At 32.7% G+C, this 26,778-nt stretch overlaps 1 protein-coding gene across 4 annotated transcripts in view; it reads right to left on the bottom strand.

Moving 5' to 3' along the window:
* SOX5 (SRY-box transcription factor 5) overlaps positions 1-26,778 on the bottom strand; it is a 446,382-nt gene that overhangs the window by 116,858 nt on the left and 302,746 nt on the right. For all 4 annotated transcript variants that reach the window (XM_031938465.1, XM_031938463.1, XM_031938462.1 and 1 more), the window contains exon 8: positions 6,067-6,152. In XM_031938465.1, the coding sequence (XP_031794325.1) occupies positions 6,067-6,152 (86 nt within the window). The remainder of the gene's footprint in view (positions 1-6,066; positions 6,153-26,778) is intronic.

Consider the following 26,778-nt stretch of genomic DNA (forward strand, 5'->3'; position numbering starts at 1 on the left):
CTTATGTGCAGCCATTGTTTTGGCTACTGGGGATGCGAAAACTAAGACAAAAGCCCTCAAAGAGCTTATTTTCTATTATCAGGATAGAAAGTGTAGAAAAGGTGGATTTTCTGTTACTATGCAAAAGAGAGTAGTGAAGGAAGGCATAACATTACAGGCATATTACATTCCTTTGGAGAGGGCTGAAGGTAAAATGGAATGAATAGACATAGAGGTCTTTAAGTAGGTGTGTCTGAGATTAGTAAATGGAAAAGGCTGGGGAGTAGGCTGAATGGAGGTGAGGTATTCCTGGCATCCTGGTGAAACCAAGCAATCCTTTCAGAATGATCTTTGAAATTATGTTCTTTTGAAAAGAAAACTATTTCTGAATCTCTGTAATTTTTCTTATGAGCAAAAATGGATGCTAATGTTTTTATTACATAAAAGTTTTTACTATGGCAGTTTTGAACTACTCATTCTGTTGTGTTCCATGTCATTACATTTTTCTAACTGAGACCAAAATGTTTTAGGGAAATACTACTAATAATATTAAAACAAATTCATACCTTTGGAGACAAAAAAAGAGTAAAAAAAAAAAAGAGTATAGACATCTTTTCTCAGTGCCTTCCTGATTTTTTGTGTCTTCTCTGGTATATAATATCTATTAGTCATTTTTCTATCCCTCACTTTAAAAGAACTATAATATCACAGATTGAATTATTAAAAAAATATAAATGCATAAGAATTTATTTTTTAACGTGTTTTAACGTTCTAGGAAAAGCATTTCTCTTTGCAACTTAACAACAACAATCTACGTCTGTTTTTGAAATGAAACACATGAAACTCCTCTGACTTCCCTCAACCCCCTTCCCTAACAGTGAAAGAAAAACAGACTCCTCCCAAATCCTCTGATGTTTGACAGAGAAGCTCAGTAGGATCATTCAAGAAAGGCAACTCTGATCTTTCTTCTCCCCTTACATTCCTAATTCATTTTTAGATTTTCTTTCTCACTTCCTTTATCTGTATTCCCATTATTCTTTCTGTTTTTACTGGACTATAATGAGCACTTAATCAGGACTGTGGTTATTTCCCACAATCATTTCAAAAGAATGACAACTTTAGGTTCCTTGTATAGCCCCGATGGCTCCCAAACTGCTGATAGCATTTATTTCTCACTAAAAAAGGTCAGACATAACTGCAGATTTTCAAAGAAAAGTTCTAATGGAAATAAATGTTTTAGTGACCTAGATTTTAATAAATCTTTTAACAAAGTTTTTTATAATATTCTTGTGGACAAATTGTAGAATCATGGGACAGATGACATGCAACATTCATTGAATGACCAAACTTAAAGAAGAGTTGTTAATGCCAACTTGAGGAGAAAAAATCTGTCAGCGATCTGTGTTTGGCCCTGTGCTATTTAACATTTTTTATCAGTGACTTGGATAATGGCATAGATAACATGCTTATCAAATTTTCAGATGATACAAAGCCAGGGTGAATATGTATATGTATGTGGTGGGGGTAGGGAGGAGGGAGAGACTGTGGTATGAGATATAGGATGTAACATGTTGGATAATAGAGATAGGATCCAAAAGTCTTAATAGGCTAGACTATTGGAACAAATGATGAAATTCAATGAAAATTTAATGCAGAAGAAAGCCAATGCAAATAAATTTAAAGTTGTCCTCATGAATATACATCTCAACTCTACACATCTATAGGGTAGTGGAAGTATGGCTAGACAGAATTTTGAAAAAAGATGTAGTTTTATTGTTCATCCAACTCAATATGAGTCAGTAGCATAAAATAGCAACTTAAAAAAAGCTCATGCAAATTTTATCTCTGGTTGTCTATGATTGAGTGTCAAATCAATAAGCATTTATTAAGCAAAACATAAATACAAGCAAAAACCACCAGATATTCACTGTCTTCAAGGAGCTTATATATATATATATATTTTTTTTTTTTTTGGATATAGGCATACACATTTACAATTATCTTGCTACAAAAGAAAAATCTGATCAAAAAGGAAGAAAAATGAGAAAGAAAATAAAATTCAAGCAAACAAGAACAAAAGAAGTGAAAATGCTATGTTGTCATCTACTCAGTTCCCACAGTCTTCAAGGATATATTCTAATGGGAGAAGACAACATATAAAAAAGAACTGAAAAACAAGTGTAGGGGAATGTTAGCAAAGTAAGGACAGAGAGATGGGCCCTTTATCAAAAGATATTATATCTACAACTGGTAAGGACGGGCACAAGCTAAGCTTGAGGACCCAAATCCATCCAGTTTTGCTCTGTGGGCTGGGACAAATGACTTCCTACCCGCTGGCTACTCTTCCAGACCTGCACATAGCAAGTGACACACCAGTAAGGAGTGCTGGGGCACAGGGCTTCCCTATAGTAAGGATCACAATGTCATCAGAATTACCTCAATTGTGAAAGGACTGTAATAACCCCCTGACCAGAAGTGTATCACCTACTTATGCTTAAAACCAGGCCGGCTTCTAAGTACCTTCCCTGTCACAGCAACAGGGTGCACATCTGGCAGTTGAGGGCCCTGTTGATATGTAGAAAATTGCTATTCAACTTTCCAATGACCTGTCTTCATCAGCAAGCCTCCCTGTTACTTTGCTTGGATGTATTCTCCAGGTGGTAGCATAATCCTGCCCCCTTATTTCCTCCACAACTTCTTACATTGAATTCCAAACTGTCAAAGAACAATCCCCCAATTGTTTGCCCTTCATTTCCATCCTTCTCAATATTTGTTCAAATATAATTTGAAAAAAAGATGGTTAATTATTTCTGCACTAATTATGTAACAAAGCTAATGAAAAAATAAAGGAGTATATCTATATATAGATATAGATTAGGATCTCATCCCAACCCTTATGGGACTTACAAATCCAGGAAGAAATATAGCATAAATAGAAATACGTAATACAAGAAATATGAATTTATATATATAAATTCATATTTCTTGTATTACGTATACGTATATATATATATATATATATAAATGCTGGAAAGTTTATTATTTTATTTTTATTTAGTAAGTTTGATATGGAGATGGCATTGATGGTATCTAAAATGTAGAATAGAAAATTGTTTTGAAAGCTGAACTCAAGTAAGACTTGTTGATGTTACTCAGGTAGCAAGTGGCAGAGCAGGCTCTAGATTTGAATACCTATGAAACCTCAGAACTCTTTTCACCACATAATTTGGCAACTACTGTCCCCTACTTGCCCATTAGCTTACAGTATCATTAATGGGGAAAAGGGTTTTACTTAAAAGAAAATGAAAGAAAATTCTTTAAAAAAAAAAAAAAAAAAAAGATACTCCTTTGAACCCACCACCTCCAAGTCTTAAAAAAATCATGAAATTGTTTCTTTAGTTCATTGTGCTGGAATCCTCCCTATTTTATTGAATTAGTTCTCACAAGGTGATCAGATGGCATTTTTTTTTTTAAAAAACATGTTTTTCCCTAGACTATCAGGGAAATAAATGTCAGGGAAAATTTTGCTATTAGAGTAACATAACAACAATATATTTCTACACTGCCTTAATATAAGCAAATTATATACAATTTAAGTTTTATGGTAATTTTGTAAGTTAAATACTACCATGTTAGTATGAACCCCATACTTCTTGAGAGTGAATGGCATGTTCTATTAAAGTATACCACATTGTACAATTTTTAATAAATATTAATATTAATTCCAAATTGTATTAGTTCTTAAATGCTAATGGTTTCAGAGTTACAAATCTGCTCTGTTTATGTATGAGTGGTTTGTTCCAATTTAATTTAATAAAATACTAAATCACTATAAAGTTCTAAATTCATTTTATATTCTTTCCTCTCTTTGCTCAGTTATCAACTGTTATTTTTTCGTATCTTGTCTTCAACAAACAGTAAGTCTCTATTATTTAAGGGATAGTAAACCATTCTATGGCTGTTATTTTCTGTATTCTGCATTGTCCAATGAGAATACCTAGTCGGGGGTGTGTCATTTGCTGCAAGTGTGATTGATCTAGATGGGTATGGGGCCCAGATGGATGAAGTTATACATTTCTCTTTTTTTTTTTTCTAATTGGATCCAGTGATACTTCCTTTCTCTTCCAACCAGCTCCATCTTATAAAGTCTACCAGGAGAACAGATGAGAACAAGAGTTTTGACAAGCTAGGGTTTCACTATGGGTGCTAAAAATAAGTGGGAAAGAGGATGATTCTTCTATGGAAGAAAAGGATACTCTGTTGTGGTTTGAGGACTTATGTACCATTTTCCATTCAGATGTCAAAATAATGTGATGTTCCTAAAGTCCAGGTCAGACTATGTCCCTTCACTCCCTACTTTCAATAAACTCCAGCGGCCCTTTATTTCCAGGATCAAACATAAAATGCTCTGTTTGGCATCCAAAGGCTTTCATAGTCAAATTTCTTCCCACCTTTCCAGTCTCCTTATACCTTACTCCTTTCTACCTTCCCTATTCTCAGCAATCCAGGGAAATTGTATTCCTTTCTTTTCCTCTCCCTTTTCGTACTCCATGCATTTTCACTGGTTGTCCTTAAACTCAATATCTGTATTTTTTCTTGAACCCAAACCTTTTAACTATTCTGGCCTCTTCATTCCCTAGGAGTTCTTTCTCCAGGCAACCAGGAACTATCCACTCTTCTGTCACACACAAGCACATAATTAGCTGAATTAACAACCAGTGCCAGAATTCCTAGTTATTATTCTGGTTGTGCTAAGTGTTAAAGGAACTGGGCTCACCAACTGTAGGGCTAAAGAGATTGTCAGGTAGAGAGAAAACTGATTGCTCAGCCAGACCTGGACAGTTCACTCTGTATGCCAAATTAAGCTTATAAATTGGTTTCTAGTGTCTACTACTGCCTCAGGACTTGGGATAAGTCTAAATATTTTGGGATCTGGGTTGGATCAGATTACATGCCAGGCAGTGGGCTAAGGAGACAGGGATGGAGGTGGAAGGTTATAAGTCTATTTATGATTCCTAAAACACAGCAGGGCTTGACTTTTCCTGGTATTCAACCCAAATAGAGAGTTTTCCCTAATCACTGAAATGAAAATACAAGCCCCTGTGACACTCAGGGTTTTCTTTTGCTTTTGACTGTTGTTTCTGTGTGTTCATATTATCAGATCTGAATTGCCCAGTCAATATTTATCCCAACATTCAATCCTTTCACCCACCTTGGTTTCAAGAAGTTGAAATATAAACCACTTCAGATTAGTAGAAACTCTTTTCAGTTAATAGAAATAATTACTCCAGAACCCCCAGGAAATCCCACAGTGATTTTTTTTTTTTCTCCTCTCACTCTAACCATATCACATGGGCTTTGTCAAGATATAAAGAATAGAACTAGGGCTTTAAATGATTTTCTTCAAAACATTTCTTCAAAAAATCCCACAAATCCCCCAACTCACACTGGTGGTAATTCTTCACATTTGTCAGCAGTTAACTGAGGATATACAGATTTACTCAGAGGCCTGGCATATGATATAGATAAGAGGAGGGCAACATCTATCTTGGCCCAAACTATTCTAGACAAGAAAGAAAGTACTTGAGAATTTGGTCTAGAATTTATGTGAAACTTTGTTTTAGGACAAGTGGTCAGGTGGCTGGTAAACTTTATTACACTTCTTGTTTTCTACCTTAGAAAACCAGGGATGGCCCAAATGATCCTATCAATACAGCAAACTAGGAACTCACAACAGGCAAAAATAAGCAGTATTTGTGCTTGACTTTATATTCTATTGGATATAAACCTTGTAACAGAATGACCAAAATTAATAATAAAAGCAGAATTATTGGTCATCCAGGTTAAAAATAACATTAAAACATCTAGAATTAACAACAATGCAACTTTTGGTAGATAGTATTAGGGTTAAACAAATAAAATGAGACATCTTTTAAGCTTTTGCTGACGACTGATAAAGGTAATTTTTTTAATGGGCCAGACAAAATCACTAGCCATTTTTTTCCCCCTATAATATGATAATAGACAAGAAAGCTGTTTTCCATGTTTACTTAACCTTTGCCTCTTCCACATTGTTTCCAGACTTACCTGCAGTTGGAGTGGGCCTAAGCCTGGGGTTGCCCCGGCAGCAGCTGCCATGGTAGTTGGGATCAGCTGAACAGGGTAAGGGTCACCTAAGTAAGAGAATAATAGAGGCGTCAGCACCTTTTATCTACTCTCCACCTGCAAATTAAACTCCTGCATTCACTCTTTCCAAAAGCCTTCTTTTGTGTGCCTTGCCGAGGCCTAATGAAAAGCTCTATTGTGCAGCCTTTTACTAACACTCTTTTCACAATTCTGGCTGAGAGAGGAATGTGAATAAAAGGCACAAGCAATTAAGGCGGAAACCTCATCCTTTTTTCATGATGTATTTAGGGAAATGGAGTGGGGGTGCACATTGATCAGAGGTCTGCACTTTAAAAAACACACACAGACACACACACACATACACACAACCCTTACAACCTTGATAAAATCAAGGCAGCTGAACAGCAAATTTACAGTCTTATCCAGAAAATGAACTTAACTCAACTGACTTTAACATTAACAAACTAAATCCCACCAAGATTCACACTGCATTTTTAACAACAACAGAAAAGCTTTTCTCCGGAATTCTGTGTATTTCCCTGAATCAAACATCCACTTCTACATAGTCTCTTTCAAAGACAGATTTTTTAATAGCCAAAAGTCAATTCTAAATTAAATCAAAATGTTACAAATACAATTGACATCTTCCATATTTCAGAGAAGTGCTTTGAAAAAGTGTCTAAGGAAACAAGACATAGGTGTCAATTTCTTTAAAAATAACTTGTCAATTGATACAGATACTAAATGCTGAAGCTACAATATAGTGACATTAAAAATTCACAAAACACAATTTTAATGTCTTTGGGCCTCCAGCCAGTATAACCAAATTTTCTCCTCAATTTGACTTAGCAGACCACTTGTAAGAGGCTCAATTTTCTACTAATAAATGAATGTGCTATAGAATTAGTCATTCAAAAAACACAACAGTAAATAATAATAGTGAAAGAGGATAGTCATATTTTTTTTTAGCTGTGATTTAGCTTACTCAATTTACATACATGTTAAAAGGAAAATTCTATATTCTGGTCTTCACTCTAATTAAAAAGGCAAAACTCAGGAGAAGAATGGTAAAAGGTATTTTATTAATACACCAAAACAGCATGTCTGGGTGGGAGAACTTTTTTATAGATAGGAGTAAGCATCTTCCATAAAAGGGCAAAGATATTTTGATTGGATCATGTAGTCACAGGAGGTGGGGTTAGTTACCTCTCAACTCTTCTTTAAGTATTTTGATTGACCCGGGTTTCAAATAAGAAAGGGTTAGTGATCCTGGTACCTTACAGCTACCTTAAATGTATTATAAGGAGATAGGATTAGCTGGGGAGATAACAGAGCATATTCCTTTCCCTACCGGCTGGCTGCACAAAAATCATAATTAAGCAAAGTTAAAACATGGAGTTACATTAGGATGCCTCTGTACTAGTGACTGATTTTAAATACATAGTAATATGTGTCACCAAAGTAAAATAAATAAGAAATGCTATTTCTTTAGTATTCCTATGGGGGGGGGGGAGGAAGAAAACTTATATATTTAATAATTTAAATAAACTTAAAATTATTGACATGCAATAGTAACAATCTTAGAAGCAACTAAAGTTAAGAAAGCATGTATACATATTGGAAAGTATACTGAATTTGGATTCAAAGGATTTTGGTTCAAATCCCTATTCTACTACTGTGAGATCTTGGGTAAAGTTATTTCAACTCTCTGCCCTTAAATTTTCTTATCTATAAAATGAGGGTGTTTGACTAGATAACCTCTAAGGGTCTGTTCAAGGTTTAAATCTATGTTACTATGATCCTTATCTTAATTTAATTCCACTAATTTAATTGCAATGGAATTGGGAAATTTTTAAAATAAAAGAGATTTTCATATTATATTAAGTCAAGAAAAATAAATAGCTGGACTAAATTTTGTCCAGTACTTTTCAAATGCCAGCACAGAAATCCATTTGGTTCTCAGGAAGTTGTTCAAACCTGTTATGATGGAAGTTTTCAGAAAATACATATATTTATTTTGAGAACATATCTACCTGCATATACAAGAGATCTATTTGTACAGTGAAACAATTCTAATTTCCCACTTTAGAAACTTTGTACTTACCTTTTTTTCTTTCCTCCCTTTCTGTTTCCTTTATTCAATGTCACGGACTATTATTGTTTCTTATTTTTAAATATCACTAGGATTTGCCTTTTCTTTTCCATGGCCACAATTAGCTTAGTAAATACCAGTATTACATCTTGCTTAGTCTCATTGGAATAATTGCAATAGTCTCATGTGGCCTCCAAGAACCTCCCCTTTTAATTCATTCCAACACTCACAATTACTTCCCTAAAGTCAGTATCTTTACTTCCTCATATAAATCCTGCTCATTCTCAGCCTTTATCCATGTAGTGCTATGCAGAAAGGAATAACTTGCCTTCTTTCTATTAAGTAATCCTTCTTTAAGATCCAGATCCTATCTTATTGTTTCCAAGAAGCATATTCTGAATATCTCTGAATTTCTATGGTTGTACGTGGTGCAGTGAATAGAATGCTGGGCCTAGAATGAGGAAGATTCATCCTCTTGATTTCAAATCTGATCTCAGACATTTAATAGCTGTATGACCCAAATCACTTTACCCTGTTTGCCTCAGTTTCCTTATCTGTAAAATGAGCTGGAGAAGGAAATGGTAAACTATTATCTTTGCCAAGAGCTAATCCAAATCAGGTTATGAAGACAAACATGACTGAAATGACTAAATAGTGATAATAATACTTAATTACTCTCCCATTTTCTGTTTCCTCTTTTATAAAATGAGGATGGGAATAGTTGTAAAATCAACTCAAAGGGTTTTTGTGGAAATTAATTAACTAGTTAATTAATTAATTTCTTCAAAATAAATTTAAGGGACAGCAAGGTGGTACAGTGGATAGAGCACCAGCCCTGAAGTCAGGAGGACCCGAGTTCAAATTTGACCTCATGCACTTAATACTTCCTAGCTTTGTGACCCTGGGCAAGTCACTTAACCCCAAATGCCTCAGAAAAAATTTTTTTTAAAATGAATTTAAAACACTCACAAGTGCTTAAAAACTTCAGTGGACCTATAATTGTGATGATGTCGTACTCCTTCCACTGATATATATCATAATTTTCCATGGTTTCTTCTTCTTTACTTTTTTGGCCATGTGCTTCTATAAATCCTCCATTGAAGATCTGCTCAGTATGCAAGATATCTTCCTTCATTTCCCCTCTATTTAGCATAGTACCCATCTATGCTTAATAGTAACTATCTATTTATCTATCTAAATGTTTTCTTTTACTGTGGTTTCAGAGCAGATTTGCTTTGGAAATTTCTTTTTAAGACCTTATTTAACTCAGGTTAAACAAGTGGAAAGTCTGATTTTTAAAGTTCAACCATGTTTTAAGTTACTTAAACTGCCCTTCAACTAGTTAAATATAATTTGTTTTTTACTTTTGCCTAGGTCATACCCATTTGAACAGTTTTCCTTAAGCTATTCCAAAATAAATTTGCCTTTTATTTAAAAGTCAAACATGGAAAATTCTAACTCCGAAAGAAATAAAAAGTTTTAATATGAACAAAAAAGCACAAAACAGAAATTAAGAAATAATATAACATAAATTAGAGTGTATATTCTTAAATATGTTGAAGCATACATAAAATATCATAAAACATGTAAAAACTTTTCTATAACAATAAGCAATAAATATATAGACACATATACATATGTTCTTATTCAGTTATTTTTCAGTCATATCTGACTTCTCATGATCCCATTTGGCATTTTCTTGGCAAAGATAGTGAATGGCTTGCCGTTTCCTTTTCCAGCTCATTTTACAGATGAGGCAACTGAGCAAACAAGATTGAGTGACTTACCCAATGATCCTTCAGATTCACCTGCTTATTCATGTCTATCCTTGGTTCTATTGTTATATAATTTTACTTTTTATAGGATAAATTGTCAAATTGATGGAAACATAAGAAGTGTAAAAAGTTTTAAGTACAATAATTATAAATGTAGCAAGATTAAATTGGCCTACAGGGACCCTCCCATGGAGTATACCCAGAGGGGATATTCCTCTTTCTATGTTCTCTGGCTCCTGTTTCTCTGGTCATGTATGACTCAGTGCTAAAAGCCTTTCACTTTGATGATCTTTTTATTAATTAAGAAGTTGGAAGGGCTGAATAGTCAGAATAAATCTACTGACTATTTATCTCCTGTCATCCTTTTCAAATGAGAGTTGTATCAGGACTATGTTTAGGTACTTCCTAAGTAAGGGAGAAGAAGGCACCCCGTGTGGCAGTGAATAAGTAAAAGTTTACACATATGTCCTCCCTAATTGAGACTGAGCTCAAGTTTGGACTTCCCTTTTGGTTTTGTTTTGTTTTTTTTTTCTTTCTTTCATGATGTTAGAGAAATGAGGACTGTCTTATGATGGATGCATCCAGGCTTGGAGAAAATCTTGTGAGTATGAGGGGTAGACAGATCCTATTGAGTTAGGACTAAATGATATCAGAGTAAAAGTTCTTGGCAACTACTTGTTAATTAGAAAGAACAGTTAGTGACAAAAAACTGCTAGTTTTATCAGCAGACATATACTTGGAGTTGTTTGGAAAGAGCAGAGTTAATATGAAATATAACATTAATAGTCCTATAAACTTTTATATTTTGATTAGACACATATTAGCTTTGCAGTAGTTAGAAACAGTAATTATAAACTAAGCTACTGAATCCTGTTTAAGGTGTTCCATTAAAACATGCTGTTTCTTTTTATGTTTAGCATTTCTTTTATGTGTGAGTATAAATTACCTGTCTCATACCTGACTCATGTTCAACACTGAATACCTTTTTACTCCCTATTTCAGGGAAAATCTAGGGGCGAACCATATCTAAGCTCCAAGTCAAATCATCCCTACAACATTGGTGTTGGGATTTAACAAAACAGAATATGAGAAAAGGGAACCCATTTCCTTTCTAATTAGACGCCAGGATTGCCAGAAATTCAAAGTGAATCAAAGATTTCATCAAGGTATACTGAGCATCTAGAACAGATGATTTTTCTCTAGCAAGAACTTGTGTGTGTGTGTGTGTGTGTGTGTGTGTGTGTGTTATGCCAAAGAAATTTGCAGTCTAACCTGATAAGCATTTACCAATCTATTAATTTTTTATATCATTTATTTTGTGGAGTAGATATATATTTAAAAAATGGAATAATGAATATTAATTTATCTTACCTTTTTCCCCTTGCTACCCTATTAACATTAACAAAATTTTGCTCAGAACTATTGACCAAATTATTTGGCCTCTTTAGTTCAAAAACAATTCTTTGAAAAACTGAACTCTAGTAAACACAGATTACTCATCTCTGAATCTAAGCCAAACTTTTTTTCTTAAAAAAAAAACAAACAACACTCATAACTCCACTCATTTGTCAAACTTTTTTTTTTTTTAAAGGGAATGGGGGAGCCTGTCAAAATCACTTTTTATGCAACATGCATACTCATACAGAAACCTGAAAATAAGATTTCATCTTCTTTCTGCTTCTTTACAAAGAAGCTATAGTATGTGGTCTTGACAACACGTGTTTCCCATTTTTGCTAGTTTGATAAAAGCATACCATGTCAATGGTTTTTAGTCTGTGATTTAGTGATTTTTTCTAACCCTGACTGTCAGTGACCTGTGTGTTAGCTGACACAGTAAAATCAGAAATTAACATGTAGCCTCCTTGAATGCCAGGCACATGGATCCTTTGCGCAAGAAAGATTATAATAGAGCCCATATGATATTCCCATTTGACAATGAAATATGTGACATTAATTAAAAAGAGGAATATATCCTTAAGTATGCGTAAGAAAATTTATAGCCTTTAAGTTCTAAATATTAATTGTATTGTCGTGAGTGAGGAATTAATTGAGTTTATCTTTTATTAAATGAGGAAATAACATTCAGGAAAATGATGAACAGCAAATACAGAATATTTTAACTTTCTTAAGCTTGACTCATCTACATTTATTTAAGCCAGTTTTCAAAGACAATTAAATATTGTAATCAGTAACTTTATAAAGCTATTTTAAAAATTAGTCAATTAACAATAGTGAATTACTGGGTAAATAATTAACATTAAAAAAATTTCTGACTCTTTTTAATCAAGTATTTGAATATATGTTGTTGGTTTTTTTTTCCAGTTTTACATAGCCATGAAATAAAAATGTTCCCTAAAATCTTATTATTTTTTCCCAACATAGATAACAAAGAAGAATAGGGAATAAATGCCAAAAACCCAGAGATGTTTTCACTTGGAACTTTTAATAAAAAGCAAAAAAAAAAAAAAAAAAAAAAATTGTGTCTAATGAGGAAAATGTTTCCAACAGAGCTCTACTATTTAACCCATAAATAATTACTTTTTCTCTGAATAGGAAAACCCATTTAGGTGTGGCAGAGTGATAATGATCTTTGATCAGATATGGAAATTGAATTAACTACTTGGCTGGTCAGAAATCCTACTGTGGAATATGGAATAGGTCCAGTGGTTTTGTCATTTTGTATTTAGCTAGTTATTTTATTTATTATTTCCATATGTACCAAGGATAGAAAATGTTGAAGTTTCAGATGCAGAAATATCTTAGCTAACAACTAATTAGTTCTTCCAAATAAACACTGGTATGATACATTTCCTAGAGTGGATGTTGTTTTGATTTTAAAATTTTAGTGATGATAGTGTCAGTTAATCCATTGCTGTCCCATTTGTTTGTCTTTATGGAAGTATGGCTATGGACTATTTGCATTCTTGTTAAAGCAAATTTATTTAAAAATTTGAATGTCAAAAAAGAGAATGTAAAATATGAAATCCAGAAAAAAAAAATAGTCCATTTTCTCCCTTTCCACTTACTGCCCTCCACTTGACAAGTTTTTCTTTTAAACAGAAATAACTGTCAAAGTAGTCAACATAGTTGAACTAGTTATAAATGTAAACAAGTTGACAACTCTTTAAAAATATTTATTCATGCCTTACCACTTGTTTTTATCCTATGCATTCCATGGTACAGCATTTACCAAAGGTCATTCATTATTGGCAACTGTTAGTTGGGACTGTTAGATGCATGAAAAAATTTTTTAGCGATGTGAATGAAATAGCAGGTCAATTAACATCTAATTTCAACATATAATAAAAATATATACTTAAATCCCCATCTTTGGTAAGTATATTAACATATTTAACAGTTTTATTCAATTTGTCAATTTGATCAATTTATCAATTTCTTATTTTGAATATTGATATTTCACATCATTAATTTCAACTCTCACTTGTGACAAAGAAAAACAATTAAGTGAAGATGATCAATAAAGTGTTAATCTGCTAATTCACAAAATATTCTGAGTTGTGTCTAGCTTCTCTGTGTTTTCCAGCCTAAAGGACATTCAATGGTAACTCTAATTATTTGATGCCCTCATATTATTAAAGACTGTTTAATAGTTATATTTAGATGCCTCACATGTAGTATGATAAATCAACTATTTTACACATTTTGTAGTTATTTTTAAATAATTTAATTATTTTCTGTTTTTATTTTTCCTGGGTTTTATTAGTACCATAGAGAAGAGCTCATTTAATTTTTTTATCTGGTCATGAAAACCATCAGTCATTTCAATTATTATTATTATTATTATTGCAGATTTTCTTGGGTTTTCTAGGTATCTGTTATGCAGTTTGAAAATCAAGTCTCTTTCCATTGCCTTACTCCTATAATTAACATTTTTATGCTATGTAAAATAATAGGAAATGGAGCAGTCATCTTTTACCCCTATTTTACTGGAGTATCCCATTATTGTTGATCCTTGTTCTAGAGCAGCAGTTCTTAAAACTTTTTGGTCTTAGAAACTCTTTATACTTTCAAAAATAATTTAAGATCCCCAAAATCTTTTGTTGAAGTGGTATATACACATACGCATATGTAATTAAGATTATTAATTTAAAATTTAATTTATTTTAATTTATTAAATTAATTTATATATCTTCTAATTTAATTAATTGATTTAACATAAATAATAAACTCACTCTGTAAATAAGATTTAGCTGAAAAATCTGGATAAAGAACATTTTTGCTCATATTTTTAAAAAAGTATATGGCATTATTTTTGCAAAAATTTTTATGTCTTAAAGAAGATAATTAGATTCTCATATCTTTTTCTGAATTCATTCTATTGCAATATATTCTTTTGGTTGAAAAAAGATATATAGATAGAAAAGGAAGTATTTTTATGGGCCAATGATGTTTTAGGATTAATAGGAAAAGAGTTTTAACTATGCATATACCCTAAAGGGGCCTTAGAGAGTCCCTATATAAAGTAATATTATAGAATTAGTTGTAAATGCAGCCAGTCATTTTCCACACTTTCACTTTAGCAAACTTTTTATCTCATCTAGAAAGACTATAGAAGAAATATTCTCAACCACAGACTGTAACAATACATAGAAAAACTATTATTTCACTGGTATTAAAAATCTTTGAAACAATATTTGTATTACTATACATACTATACCATACATTACTATACAATACTATACATGTACACTATACATTACTATACAATATATTTTGATCATACCTTAAAATATAAGAATGACAGGTTCCTGGCCAGGATTGGAGACCACTAACAAATTCTGATAAAAACACATTTTCTTGGTGCTTGGTTACACTAATAAATACATAAAACTTTATAAAAGATGAAGAAGGGAGAAATTTGGCTAAGTAAATACACCAAGGTAGATAAAAAGAGAGATATAATTACAGGAAAGAAAATTATTCTTTTTCTCAGAGACACTCAGAAATTCACAGGAGAAAAAAAATGAAAGGGAGTGGATGTAGATATAGGTATGATTCAATTCCGATGAGGGACTTCAACCATCAAAATTTGCAGGAACTCTGTCAAAAGCTAAGCAGTTGATTACATCTTGATTTGTCTTTTTTCATTCTTTATGCCTAGATCATGAACCCATTTTGACCTTATCATGGTGTATGGGGTTAAGTGTGGGTCAATGCCTAGTTTCTGCCATACTAATTTCCAATTTTTCCAGCAATTTTTGTCAAATAATGCATTCTTATCCCCAAAACTGGGGTCTTTGGGTTTGTCAAACACTAGATAATTAAATTTATTGGCTGTTTTGTCCATTTGTCTTAATGATAACTTCATAGACAGCTAAGTGGTGCTGTGGATAGTCCTGGGCCTGAGATCATGAAGACCTGAATTCAAATTTGACCTCAGACACTTATTAGTTGTGTGATCCTCAAAAAGTCACTATTTGCCTCAGTTTTCTTATCTGTAAAAATAAGATGGAAAAGGAAATGGCAAACCGCCCCAGTATTTATGCCAGCAAAATCTCAAATGGGATTATGAAGAGTTGAACATGACTGAAACTACTGAATAACAATGATAATTTCATGCTTGAAAAGGTAGGAGAATTAAGAGGATGAATTTTCTTCTGCATCTTATTCTTGCTAATAAAGAGGAACTGTTTGCTGAGTTGGAAGTGATAAGAATCTTTGTGAGGGAAGTGACCACTGTTTCTTAAAGTTTATGATAGAAGAAAAAAAATCCTGATTCTAGTTTGATATATTCCTAGATTTTTAGGAGAACAGATTTCAAAACATTTAAAAGAAAGGAGGATAGGATTCTGTGAACTCCTGTAGGATTCTTTGGAGGATATCAGTTAAGGAGACATGAGAAACTATCAAAATCCTGATAAAAAGAAAAAGTAAGAGTTGCTAAAAGAGATTATTGGAAATAAAGAGATCTCAATGACTTAGATTATATATATATATATATATATATATATATATATACACACACACACATATATATATATATATACACACACACACATATATATATATATACACATATACAAATGAATGATGGAAGCAAGGAATATAAGAACAACATATAAAGAAAACAAAAGAATATTGTGGCTTTGTAAGGATAATGTTAAGAGAATGAAAGTTCAAAATTAACTGACGCTGGATAGGAAAATTAAGAGCAACAATAATTTTTTTTAAAACTATATGATAAAGAAAAAAGGATTATCAAAAAAAAAGAGAGAAGAATGCTGTTCAGAGTGGATTAAACAGTGAAAACTGGTGACAAAGAGAAGGCAGAGTTACTCAATTCTTGTGTTGCTTCTGTTTTCTAAGGAGAATAACCTTTTAATTGGAAAGAACAGAATAAAAATGGATAAAAGGAAGTTAATACACAAGATCTATAAGAAGATATTAACTGCGCCTTCTCATTGCCCTTAATGAATTTGCATCACCCGCCACAGATGAACACCATCAGGTACCATAGGACCTGGCAGATGTGATTGCTGAACTACAGACAGGGGTATGTGAAAGATCGTGATAGATTGTGGGGAACAGGAAAGAGATGTTAAAAATGATTCCAGTGCCTGAGGCTTTGCCAATATAGCTTCAGGCTAAAAAGTATTTATAAAATAGAATTGTAATAGAAACTGTAATTTTCTATAGGGGAATCACAGAATCACAAAATTTCAGAGTTCAATGGGATTACAGTGGCCAGTAAGTTGACTCTATATCTGAAAAAGAATCCTTGCTAAAAACACAATAAATAGTCATTCAGCCTTTGGTTGAAGAACTTCTACTTTCAGTGACAGGATATTACAGTTTTGAATTGTTTTATTGATTTAGGATGTTTAATGTCTCCATCAGCATGTCTGCTCTATTTCACACCCTACAGCAGAATTCAGCTTTCTTACATCCCACCAATCTACAATCCTTGTTTTCCTCAGCAGCAGTGAGGTAAAGGTTAGGATTAGTCCTATTCTCTTCCTCTCCTTAGGGGAAAGAAGTAGTGTTGTCTCACTTTAAATTCTGTTCCCCAAGGGCTCTAGGGATGTTCTGGCATAGCTAAAATAATAATTATCTAGCATAACTAGAGAAAAACATATCCTTGATTCCTGGATTTATATTATATTATTCTATAGTATATATTATTAAAAAGATGGTTAGTGAACATCTACAAAAAGAAATGGTAACCATAAAGAAACAGCATTGTTTTTTGAAGAATAGGTCATTTCAGACTAATCTTAATTCCTTTTTGATAGAGTTTTAAAACTGGTAATAAGGAGAATGCTTATAGATTTAGTTTACCTATACTTTAAGAGAGCATATTCCTCTTATGGAAAGATACAGAGATGTAGGATGGACTTTGGAACTGGATTAATGAATAGACTAAGATAAATAGTTCTCAGTGGTTTCATGTCAACCAGAAGGGATCTCTCCAGGGGAAATGCTCTAAGATTCTATATTTTGCACTATCCCATTGAACTTTTTAATCTATTACCAAGATAAAAGTATATCTAGAGTCCTTATTGACTATGTAGACCAGACAGATTTAGGAGAGAAAGCTGAATAACATATAGAATAGAAAAAAAGCTTAGCAATTGAGAAAAATGGACCAAATACCATAAGATAAAATTTAGGGATAATGTCTACATCTTTGATTATATTGGCAGAAGGGACTCTTTTTGCCAATATTAGTTAGCAACTTCTCCACAATCTATGGTCTTAGAAAGTTGTGATGGGAAATTCACATTTTGTCCACCTAATTCTCTGTTCCTACTATCTTTTGGGTGGACAGAAAAATCTCCAGTTGGATTTTGGGCTCTTTCCTTCAGGCTTAGTATGGTATCACCCATCCATTCCAGTCTTCTTATACCACATTTCCGACCCCCCTTTGTACTCCCCATTCAGTGACATTGACCTTTTCATCAGTTCTCAAGCAAGACACTCCATCTCTTCACTCAGGGCATTTTCACTGGCTGTCTTCCATATCTGGAATGTTTTGCCTCCTAATCTCTATCTTTCTATTTCCGTCAAGACTCAACTAAAATTCCATCATCTAGAGGAAGTCATTCTCATTCTCTTTAATTCTGATGCCTTTATTTTGTTTGTAACTTTAAAAAATACATAGTAGTTTCTATATTGTCTTTCCCATTATATAATGAACTTTTTATGAGCAGGGTCAATCTTTTAAATTTTTATTGTATCTCCAATGCTCAATGCAGTGCCTGGGTCATAGTGGGTACTTAATAAATGTTTATTGACTGATTATTAATAACAATTAAAAACAAAGTTTTAAGCTAGAAGATGTATGTTCATCTAAGGTGATGACTAGTGACAGGAAATTTCATGCAAAGGAAAGACAGTTCTATGTTAATATCAAATGTGTCTTCTCAGCCCTCATTCTTCTTGATCTTTCTACAACATTTGAAACTACTGACATAGGATTTTTTTTTAGGTTTTCAATATACTGCTTTCTTGATTTTCCTCCCACTAATAAGAGTGCTCCTTACTTTTTTGCAGCATCATGATCCATGTACCACCCCCAACTGTGGGTACATCCCAAGGCTTGATCCTATAAATTCTTTTTCTCTTTTTACTCCCTCCCTTGACAATCTCATTAGTTTTCACAAGTTCAAATATCTCTTTTATGAAGCTGAATCAAAATTTTATATATCCAATCCTGGTTTCCTTTTTGAACTGGTGTCTCAGACTCAAGATGTCTAAAAAACTTATTTTGTTTCCCCAAATCCAATTCTCTTTCAAATATTCCTTTTTTACATCAAGGGCACTAACAACCTCATAATCAATTTGGCAAACTCAGAGTCATATTTGACTCAATGACCCTATTGGAAAGTGATATTGTATCAACTTTATTCAGCTCTGAAGTCCTACAAAGTCTTTACAATATTGTAAAAAAAAAAAAAAAAACAGATAGCAAAGTTAAAGTGCTTCACCTTTCTTTCCTCCCTTTAAACTATGAAACAAAGGCTCCCATTTTATAACTTTTCTGCCAATGATACTTTATGACAACAAACTACAAAATACTATTTCCTGAAGGTTTAAACTTATAAAATGCCTAAAATGCAATGCATTTAAGCATGAGTAGGTTGAAATGCATGACCTATCAAAGAAGGTTTAAAGAAGCAGTATAAAGGATACCATCTGAGAGACGTATGACATGCAAAGATAGATGGTCAATCTTATAGTAAGAGAGATAAAATAACTATCTAATGCATAACTCATGTCTTCTAATAGAATATATATAATGTCAAAAGATGTAAGAGAAGGCCTAAGCATACTGGGTGGCTACCTTGTTGAAGATTTGCAGAAAACCATAGGTTGAGAAAGCATGAATGGATTACAATCTGCATCACTGCATGGAATTCTCATATTAAAAAAAATATTTGGGGACCACTGAACTACCAAAACATACACATTTGGGCAGGCACTACAGATAGAAAATGACTTGGGCCCAGATTGATTTGCTGGAAGAAACTGGGCTGAAATATTAAAGGAAATTTCTCAGTGCTTTCAATGATTCCAAGTTGCATATATGTGTGTGTATAGTATATAAATACATAAAAAACATCCATATATATATATATATATATATATATATATATATATATATACACTATATATTTATATTTAGATAGATAGATATATTTCCTAGTTTGGGAACACGTTACAAATTTATACTTTATATGGCTATACACTACACTATTCTCAAAAGAATCAGAATTATAAACTACTCAAATAACTAGAAAAATATAAGGCAGGTATATGTTGAAGACTTGGAATCAATGAAATTGGAACAAAGACACAAGTGAACAACAAAATAGTTGACTATGTGATATAGTGGGAATGCTGCGTTATCCTTCTGGCTTTTGACTCTTTCTAGCCCACCATTATGCTCCAGGTTTTTTGTTTTTTTTTCTTATTTCTTACAAAATTTTCTCTTTGATCTGAGGTTTCTGAAATTTGGCAATAACATTCCTATGTGTTTTCCATAGAGGGTCTTTTTGAGGTAATGTACATTTTCTTCCTACCACCTTCCCCTGTCAGCTCCCTTTTATGTATTGTCTTCCCCAATTAGAATGAAATCTCCCTGAGAGCAGACAGTGAATTTGATGAAGAGATTGCAATTTTTACTAGAAGATTCAGTTACATGAGTATGATCATAGATACATCTAAATATATATGTATGTAATTTAAATTTGCACTTTTTTCTCCAGTAAGAATAGAAATAATCCAAAATAATTTCAAATCACAATTTCCAAGAATTTCCTACATGTACTTAAGGCTTTAAGATTTACAAAGTACTTTCCTCACAACAGCCCTCACAATGTAGTAGTCATTAATCCTATTTTTCATCTGAGTAGCTTGAAGCACAAAGAGGTTAATTGATTTCCCATAATTATGCAGCCTGTTAGTGACAGAGATTGCATTTGCACCCAGATCTTTTGACTTCACATCCATTTTTCTTTTTATTACATGACAGGGATCTCTCTTATACAGGTTATATTTATATTAAAGCTATCTTATTTTGATTGAATTGAACTGCCAAATAACCACCATCAGTCTGAATGATTTGTCTTCTTAATTTAATTTTCTGAATTGACTAATTTAACAAGATGTTTTGACATGGCTATAGATAAAATCTTATTTTGATGGCAAATTAATTTTAAATTTCTCTTCTTATTTTATATTTAAAGCTAACTTCTACAATATCTCTGTTATCAGATTATTTCAACCATTGCTGACCTTATGCTGACTCAGTTCAGCTTGAGAAAGCTGTTAAATTTTCAGCATGAGAATTTACACCTTTCAAGTTGGCAAACAAGACAGAGCTTGATTTATTGTTTTATTTTTGATTGTCTAGTCCTAAGAAAAAGTGATGGAGAAAATGTTAACAATGCATTTTAAACTTAAAAGTGTGTGGTGTATATTTACCCTCCCCACCACCAGAGACCTGATAATTGAACTTTTACCAGCATACCTCTGATTTCAATCTTATTGCTTAGCTAGTCTAAAAATACATTTAGATTAAAAGCACTGTGTGATTTTATTCTGAGAGATATGATTATGATTTGAAATTAAAATAAAGTTCTGAAAATAAAATATTAATGTTATTATGTCAATTAAATGCAAACTCTTTTTGTAGGGCTTCTCATATTTCTATTAAAATATTATAAAATGACCACTGTGGTAGAGAGTCTGATCCTTACTCTAAAGCTATAATACTGTGACAATGAAGCTATGCTGTACTAGGGCATCATAGGATTGTGAGACAATTCATGAATGTATGCAGCAAGAGAAGTAAGAGCTGTCACCATTCTAGGGAAGCCATTATCAAGTAAAATGGGAATAGTTTACTTGTGGACCAAAGTATAGTGTTTTTCTTGGAGTTAGAGACAACAATCAGGTAAGAGACTAGGTAGCACAGTGGATGGAACATTGGACTTGGAACCAAAAAGACTTATCTTTATGAATTCCAAATAAGCCTCAGATACTTACTAGCTGTGTGGCCGCCATAAAGTAACTTATCCCTACTTGTCTCAGTTTGTCATTCATGAAACAAGCTGAGAAAGAAAATGGCAAGAAAAGTCAAGAAAGCCCCCCAAAATGGGCTGACACGACTGAAATGTTTAAACTACAACAAGAAATTGTGACCAATCAGGATACACTAGGTCAGGGGTCCTCAAACTATGGCGCACGGGCCAGATGTGGCAGCTGAGGACGATTATCCCCCTCACCCAGGGCTATGAAGTTTCTTTATTTAAAGGCCCACAAAACAAAGTTTTTGTTTTTACTATAGTCCGGCCCGCCAATAGTCTGAGGGACAGTGAACTGGCCCCCTATTTAAAAAGTTTGAGGTCCCCTGCCCTAGATCATGAATTCATCACCACAAAGGATATTGACCTTTTTAGAGATATAGACAGGAATGGAAAAAGTCTTGAGGAATAATAGCCTTCTTCCTTCCAATAGAAGGTGACAAGGGAGAAGTGTGAATCTAAGTACCAAAACATGCTGTGTGAAATTCTTAGGTTGGATTATTTGTTGACCAAAATGGGTATTATTGCTGGGTCTAGAAGGAATATAGGCATCAAGAATATGAGGTGGTTATTTAAAATATATTTGAATGTTCTTTTCTTTTCTCCTATGGTTATGTTTTTTAAAAAAGGAATATACATGTATATTTGAGAATCAGTGCTATCATGCTGTGTTTATATGATTTAGTTCCTTGAACATATAACAGGGAACAGAAAAGAAAGGAATTATTGATTTGTTTTTGTTTATTAACTAGTGCATGTTTTGGTGCCTTTGGAGTCTAGTTCATGAATCCATTCTTAGAATAAGTAGAAGAGTGCTATCATCCATTAAAAGGTGGCAATTTGATAAAGAGGTAACTAGCAGATAACTACAGAACTTGGTATTATCCTATGAGTGCCTTCTGAGTCTGGGTGGAGTACATAATGACTAGAGTAAACACCTGTTTGACACTTCCTTTTTCTTTTTATTATAAAGATGTAGACAAGAAATTATACTACATTGCTAATATAGTAAGGAAGGAAAAAAAAGTTCATTTTCTGTTACTAGCCCATTTTCCGTGTTGATATTACATAAAAGGATGCATATAAAGTACTTATGTCCCCATAAGATTTCCTTTTATGTGATATTAAATGAAGAGATAGCAATATTAATTTGAGTCTAAAATATAATGTTAATGCAATATTTTTATAGCATTTATTGCTCTTTCAATAATTTTTGATAACATTGATAATACTGACCATACCATTAACTTTGGCCTACATACCATGGTATAGAATAAAGGACAAGTTATATTAAATCAGCAACTAATTTTATTATTTACTATGTGATACACATAGTGACAAATATTAGGCAAAATTAAACAAAAAGAAAAACTTGTCATTCCTTCATACTTGACAAAACTGAAAGCACATAAAGGTTTTTTTTAAAATGATGAGCTTCCATTATCTCTCTTCACTTGAATTTCTTTCAGCTGTAAAGTTTCCATCACCACTGTAAGGCTACAATAATTTCTATAAAGTTTACATAAATATTGATATAGCAATAGAAAATAGAAAGGTAATCATTCTCCTTAATGCCAAGAGCCTAGTTTATTATCTCTTAACTAAGAATGATCTTAAGAGCTCTGAAATATGATGAAACATACCTACTGGCCTATGTTGTTAGAAAAATAAATTAGCTTTAACTAAATCACATTAAATTTGAAAATGCATTTGGCAGATTTTTTTTTTAAAAAGTACTTAAATGGACAATGCTAAATAACTCCATTAAACAGGTGAATTTATTGAGAACTTCAGGAGCATATTTTGAAACATTAATTTTGTGGAGTTTATCAAGATGTAGTTCTATTCAGAATCATACAAAGAGCTCAAAGAGACCATTTCAAGATGAGTCATGGCAGCCTTGAAAGGAGGTCAGATATTTCAACCAGCCCAATAAAGGAGATCTGAGAAATCAAAGTATCTGACTTTTGAACACAACAGGCTTAAGTTGATTTGGAACTTGATAGTGCTCTTCTAAACTGTGAATTTAATCCCACTTACTATTAAATGAAATAATAATTGTAAAATGTTTAGCACAATGTTTGTCATATAGTGTTTTATAAATGCTTATTCCTTTCCCATTGTGCCATTACGAACACTGAGGTAGTTTTGGGGGGGGACTATTAATCCTCTCCCAGGTGTTATAGGATTTGTTGATATGGTTGTCCTTCCTGTACCAATTATGTAAATATTAATCTATTATGCAGTAAAATCAAATTAGGGTATAGGAGAACCCTAAAACTGAAAAAATAAACCATTGGGAGCTGCAATCAGTGGCAAAGAGACTGAATACTCCTACATTCCTTTAAGGTAGTTCTGTTAAATTAGAAACAGGGGCTATGAAACTATACATAAGAATCCCTGTAGGCCATGTATTGACTTAGAAAACTAACTATATATGAACAACATGGCTGTTGGGGGGGGGCAGGGTAGTCATTGTTACACAACACATACTAAAAGCTTCCTTAAGACATTAAATATGTTGGAAATATGTTTAAAAGAATTGCACATATTTAACCTATATGAGACTACTTACTGTTGGGGAGAGAGGTGGGGAGGGAGAAAAATTTGGAACAAATGGTCTTATAAAAATGAATGTTGAAACTATCTTTGCATGCATTTGGAGAAATAAAATACTACTGAAAAATTTCCAAAAAAAAAAAAATTAGCTATTTAAGAAAGATAGCTTTATGCCTACAGCCACTGGGCTTAACCACTTTTCCAGATTCTCTAAACTGAAGTCCTATGTTATATTCTCAGAAAGATCTACAGTGTAACTGAATGATAAGAAATACCTTCACTGACTTAAGATTAAATATTATGCCTGTAGCTTTTATGGAGGTTGGTATAAGAAATATCCTTCAGAATGCAATTTTTATACCTTTGAAAAATCATAGATGAAGATATTAGCTATTATGTTATACTGTATCTCTCAAGTAAGAACCTATGTAATAAATTTTTTCATCTCTAGAGTTCATTTCTATGGAAGTATCTTTACTCTTTTCTTCTTATCACACAACAACAGCACAATTCTGTATTTCCCTAGGTGCATCTGAACTTAATTCAGTTCCTAAACATAGAAATGAATGTATTCTAATAACTCAATACATCTATTTTCCTGCTTCTTTTTACTTATTTTTGTCTTTCAATTTTTTGTTAATTGTCCAAGTTGTATGTGTCTTAACTTTAAAGGATATTTCAAATCTTTTTTTGGAAGCAGGTGGGGTACACATAATAAATATAAGCAGCTATATATTTGAAATACTAGCATTCCTTTGGTTTGCTTTGCTTCTTAACCTGTTTTTACCCTTGATGTGATTCCAAGATTTCTTTATAGTTCCAAAAAGATGAACACAACATATTATAAAAGAATATGAAAGAAACAAGAGAAATTGAAAATTCATCATTATAATAATAACATTATATTATAACATTTCTATTAATAAAAATATAACATCCTATAAAATAGGGAGGAATAAGAAGTCGAATTGTTCCCATTTTATAGGAGAAGAAACTAAATCTCAGAGATAGTAAATTATATCTCTTCAGTCATAATAGCAGAAATGTGACTTGAACCTATCTTTTTACTTTTACACCAATGCTTTTATCCTCCATATTTTTTCCCACTTAGATTTTGATTAAAAGCATGATTAAACTGTAGATACATGCTTGTCAAGAGCTTGACGATGACATTAAAAATTTCGTTGGTATCACTTATACTGAAAACCAGTCAGTATTATCATTAATTAAAGCAATTATCAATAGGAAATTCTACATATCTTGCATAATGTCTTTGTATAAAATACTATATATTACCATTCATCTTTTTATTCTTCCTTACCCCTTTCCTTATGTAAAATGTGATTAAAGAGAATTCTTGACTACTTTTCACTAGCTCAGCTTCTCATTCAAACCAAGTCAATTGTGCCAGGGAATCAACAAGGGCAGAGCTTCCTTTTTCTACTGGCTTCTGCTCAGTTCTAGACTTTGGCATGCTACTAGTACCTAGCTTGCCAGGAGCAGCAGAGACTTTATTCTGTTTGATTTCCAAGGTTACAAAAAAGACGGTATATTACTTGAAATTTTAAATACTGAGGTACCATATGAACATCATATGCTTAACATATCAACAACTTTTAGACAGGGGGGGGGGGAAGCCACATTGCATTGACACAGAACAAATTAAACTGTTTGATGAGAATGAAGTAAAAGTGTTCTTGACCTTTTTCAGACCCCTTGTTAAGGTAACATTCATATATGGTTAGCATTCCTTAAGAAAGAAAGCAACTGGAAGAACTAAATGAATCTGCCCACAGATATTGCTTCTGCTGATTGAAATGATTGATGGTTTAAACAATGACTTCGTAATTATCAGTACACAATGAATAACCAAAATCATTATTAAAAATAAATAGTACCTCATTAGGAAAAAAAAAACATTTAAAATATTTTAAATAAAACAACAGAATAGCACTTGTATTTGGGAAAGAGGAAAGGGATAGAGGAGAAGAGTGAAGTTTAGATCTGTGATTTCATCTTGGTGGGCAACTCCCCTCCACAAGTCCAAATCAGCAATTCCTTGGTAATTTATAATTTTAGAAAGTTTCCCTGGGGAATGAAGAGATTATATGACTTGCCTGAGGTTAAATAAGTAATGCAGAGAAAAAACTTATCCTTAAGTCTTTGAGGTTTCAGGTTTAGCCCTCTATCCACTTCCTCTATTTTTACAATACTTTATTATCACAGAAAAATTCGGGGATTTATCAACCAATTTGTGGTTCAGTGTGCATATCATAATGCTAGATAAATTTAAGAATAAGCATAATCCAAACTAGATTGGGAACATTGGAAAAAATTATGAGAAAACATATGCTCATAGGCATACATCTAACTCATATAACACTAGCAGTACTAAAATTCACTACCTCCAAAATGATTTGTTAATTTTTTTTTTCTGACACCTACACCATATTTCTTTGAAGTGATAGGAACACAGGAACAGTAACACAGTAACATTATGAAAAAATAGAAAAATAACACACTTGTAAAAATGCTGGAAAACTTTTGAAGAACATGTAGAAATAAGTAGGAAATATGGAAATAAAGAAACAATGAGTTATATAGGAATCTGCGGTAATGTCAAAGTTGAAATTGGTATTGAATTCTACATATACAATTCTATATACACAATGAAGGCTAATAGAAAAGGACCATGTTA

This window comes from Sarcophilus harrisii, chromosome 5, assembly GCF_902635505.1.
Source record: "Sarcophilus harrisii chromosome 5, mSarHar1.11, whole genome shotgun sequence".
Lineage (NCBI taxonomy): Eukaryota > Metazoa > Chordata > Mammalia > Dasyuromorphia > Dasyuridae > Sarcophilus > Sarcophilus harrisii.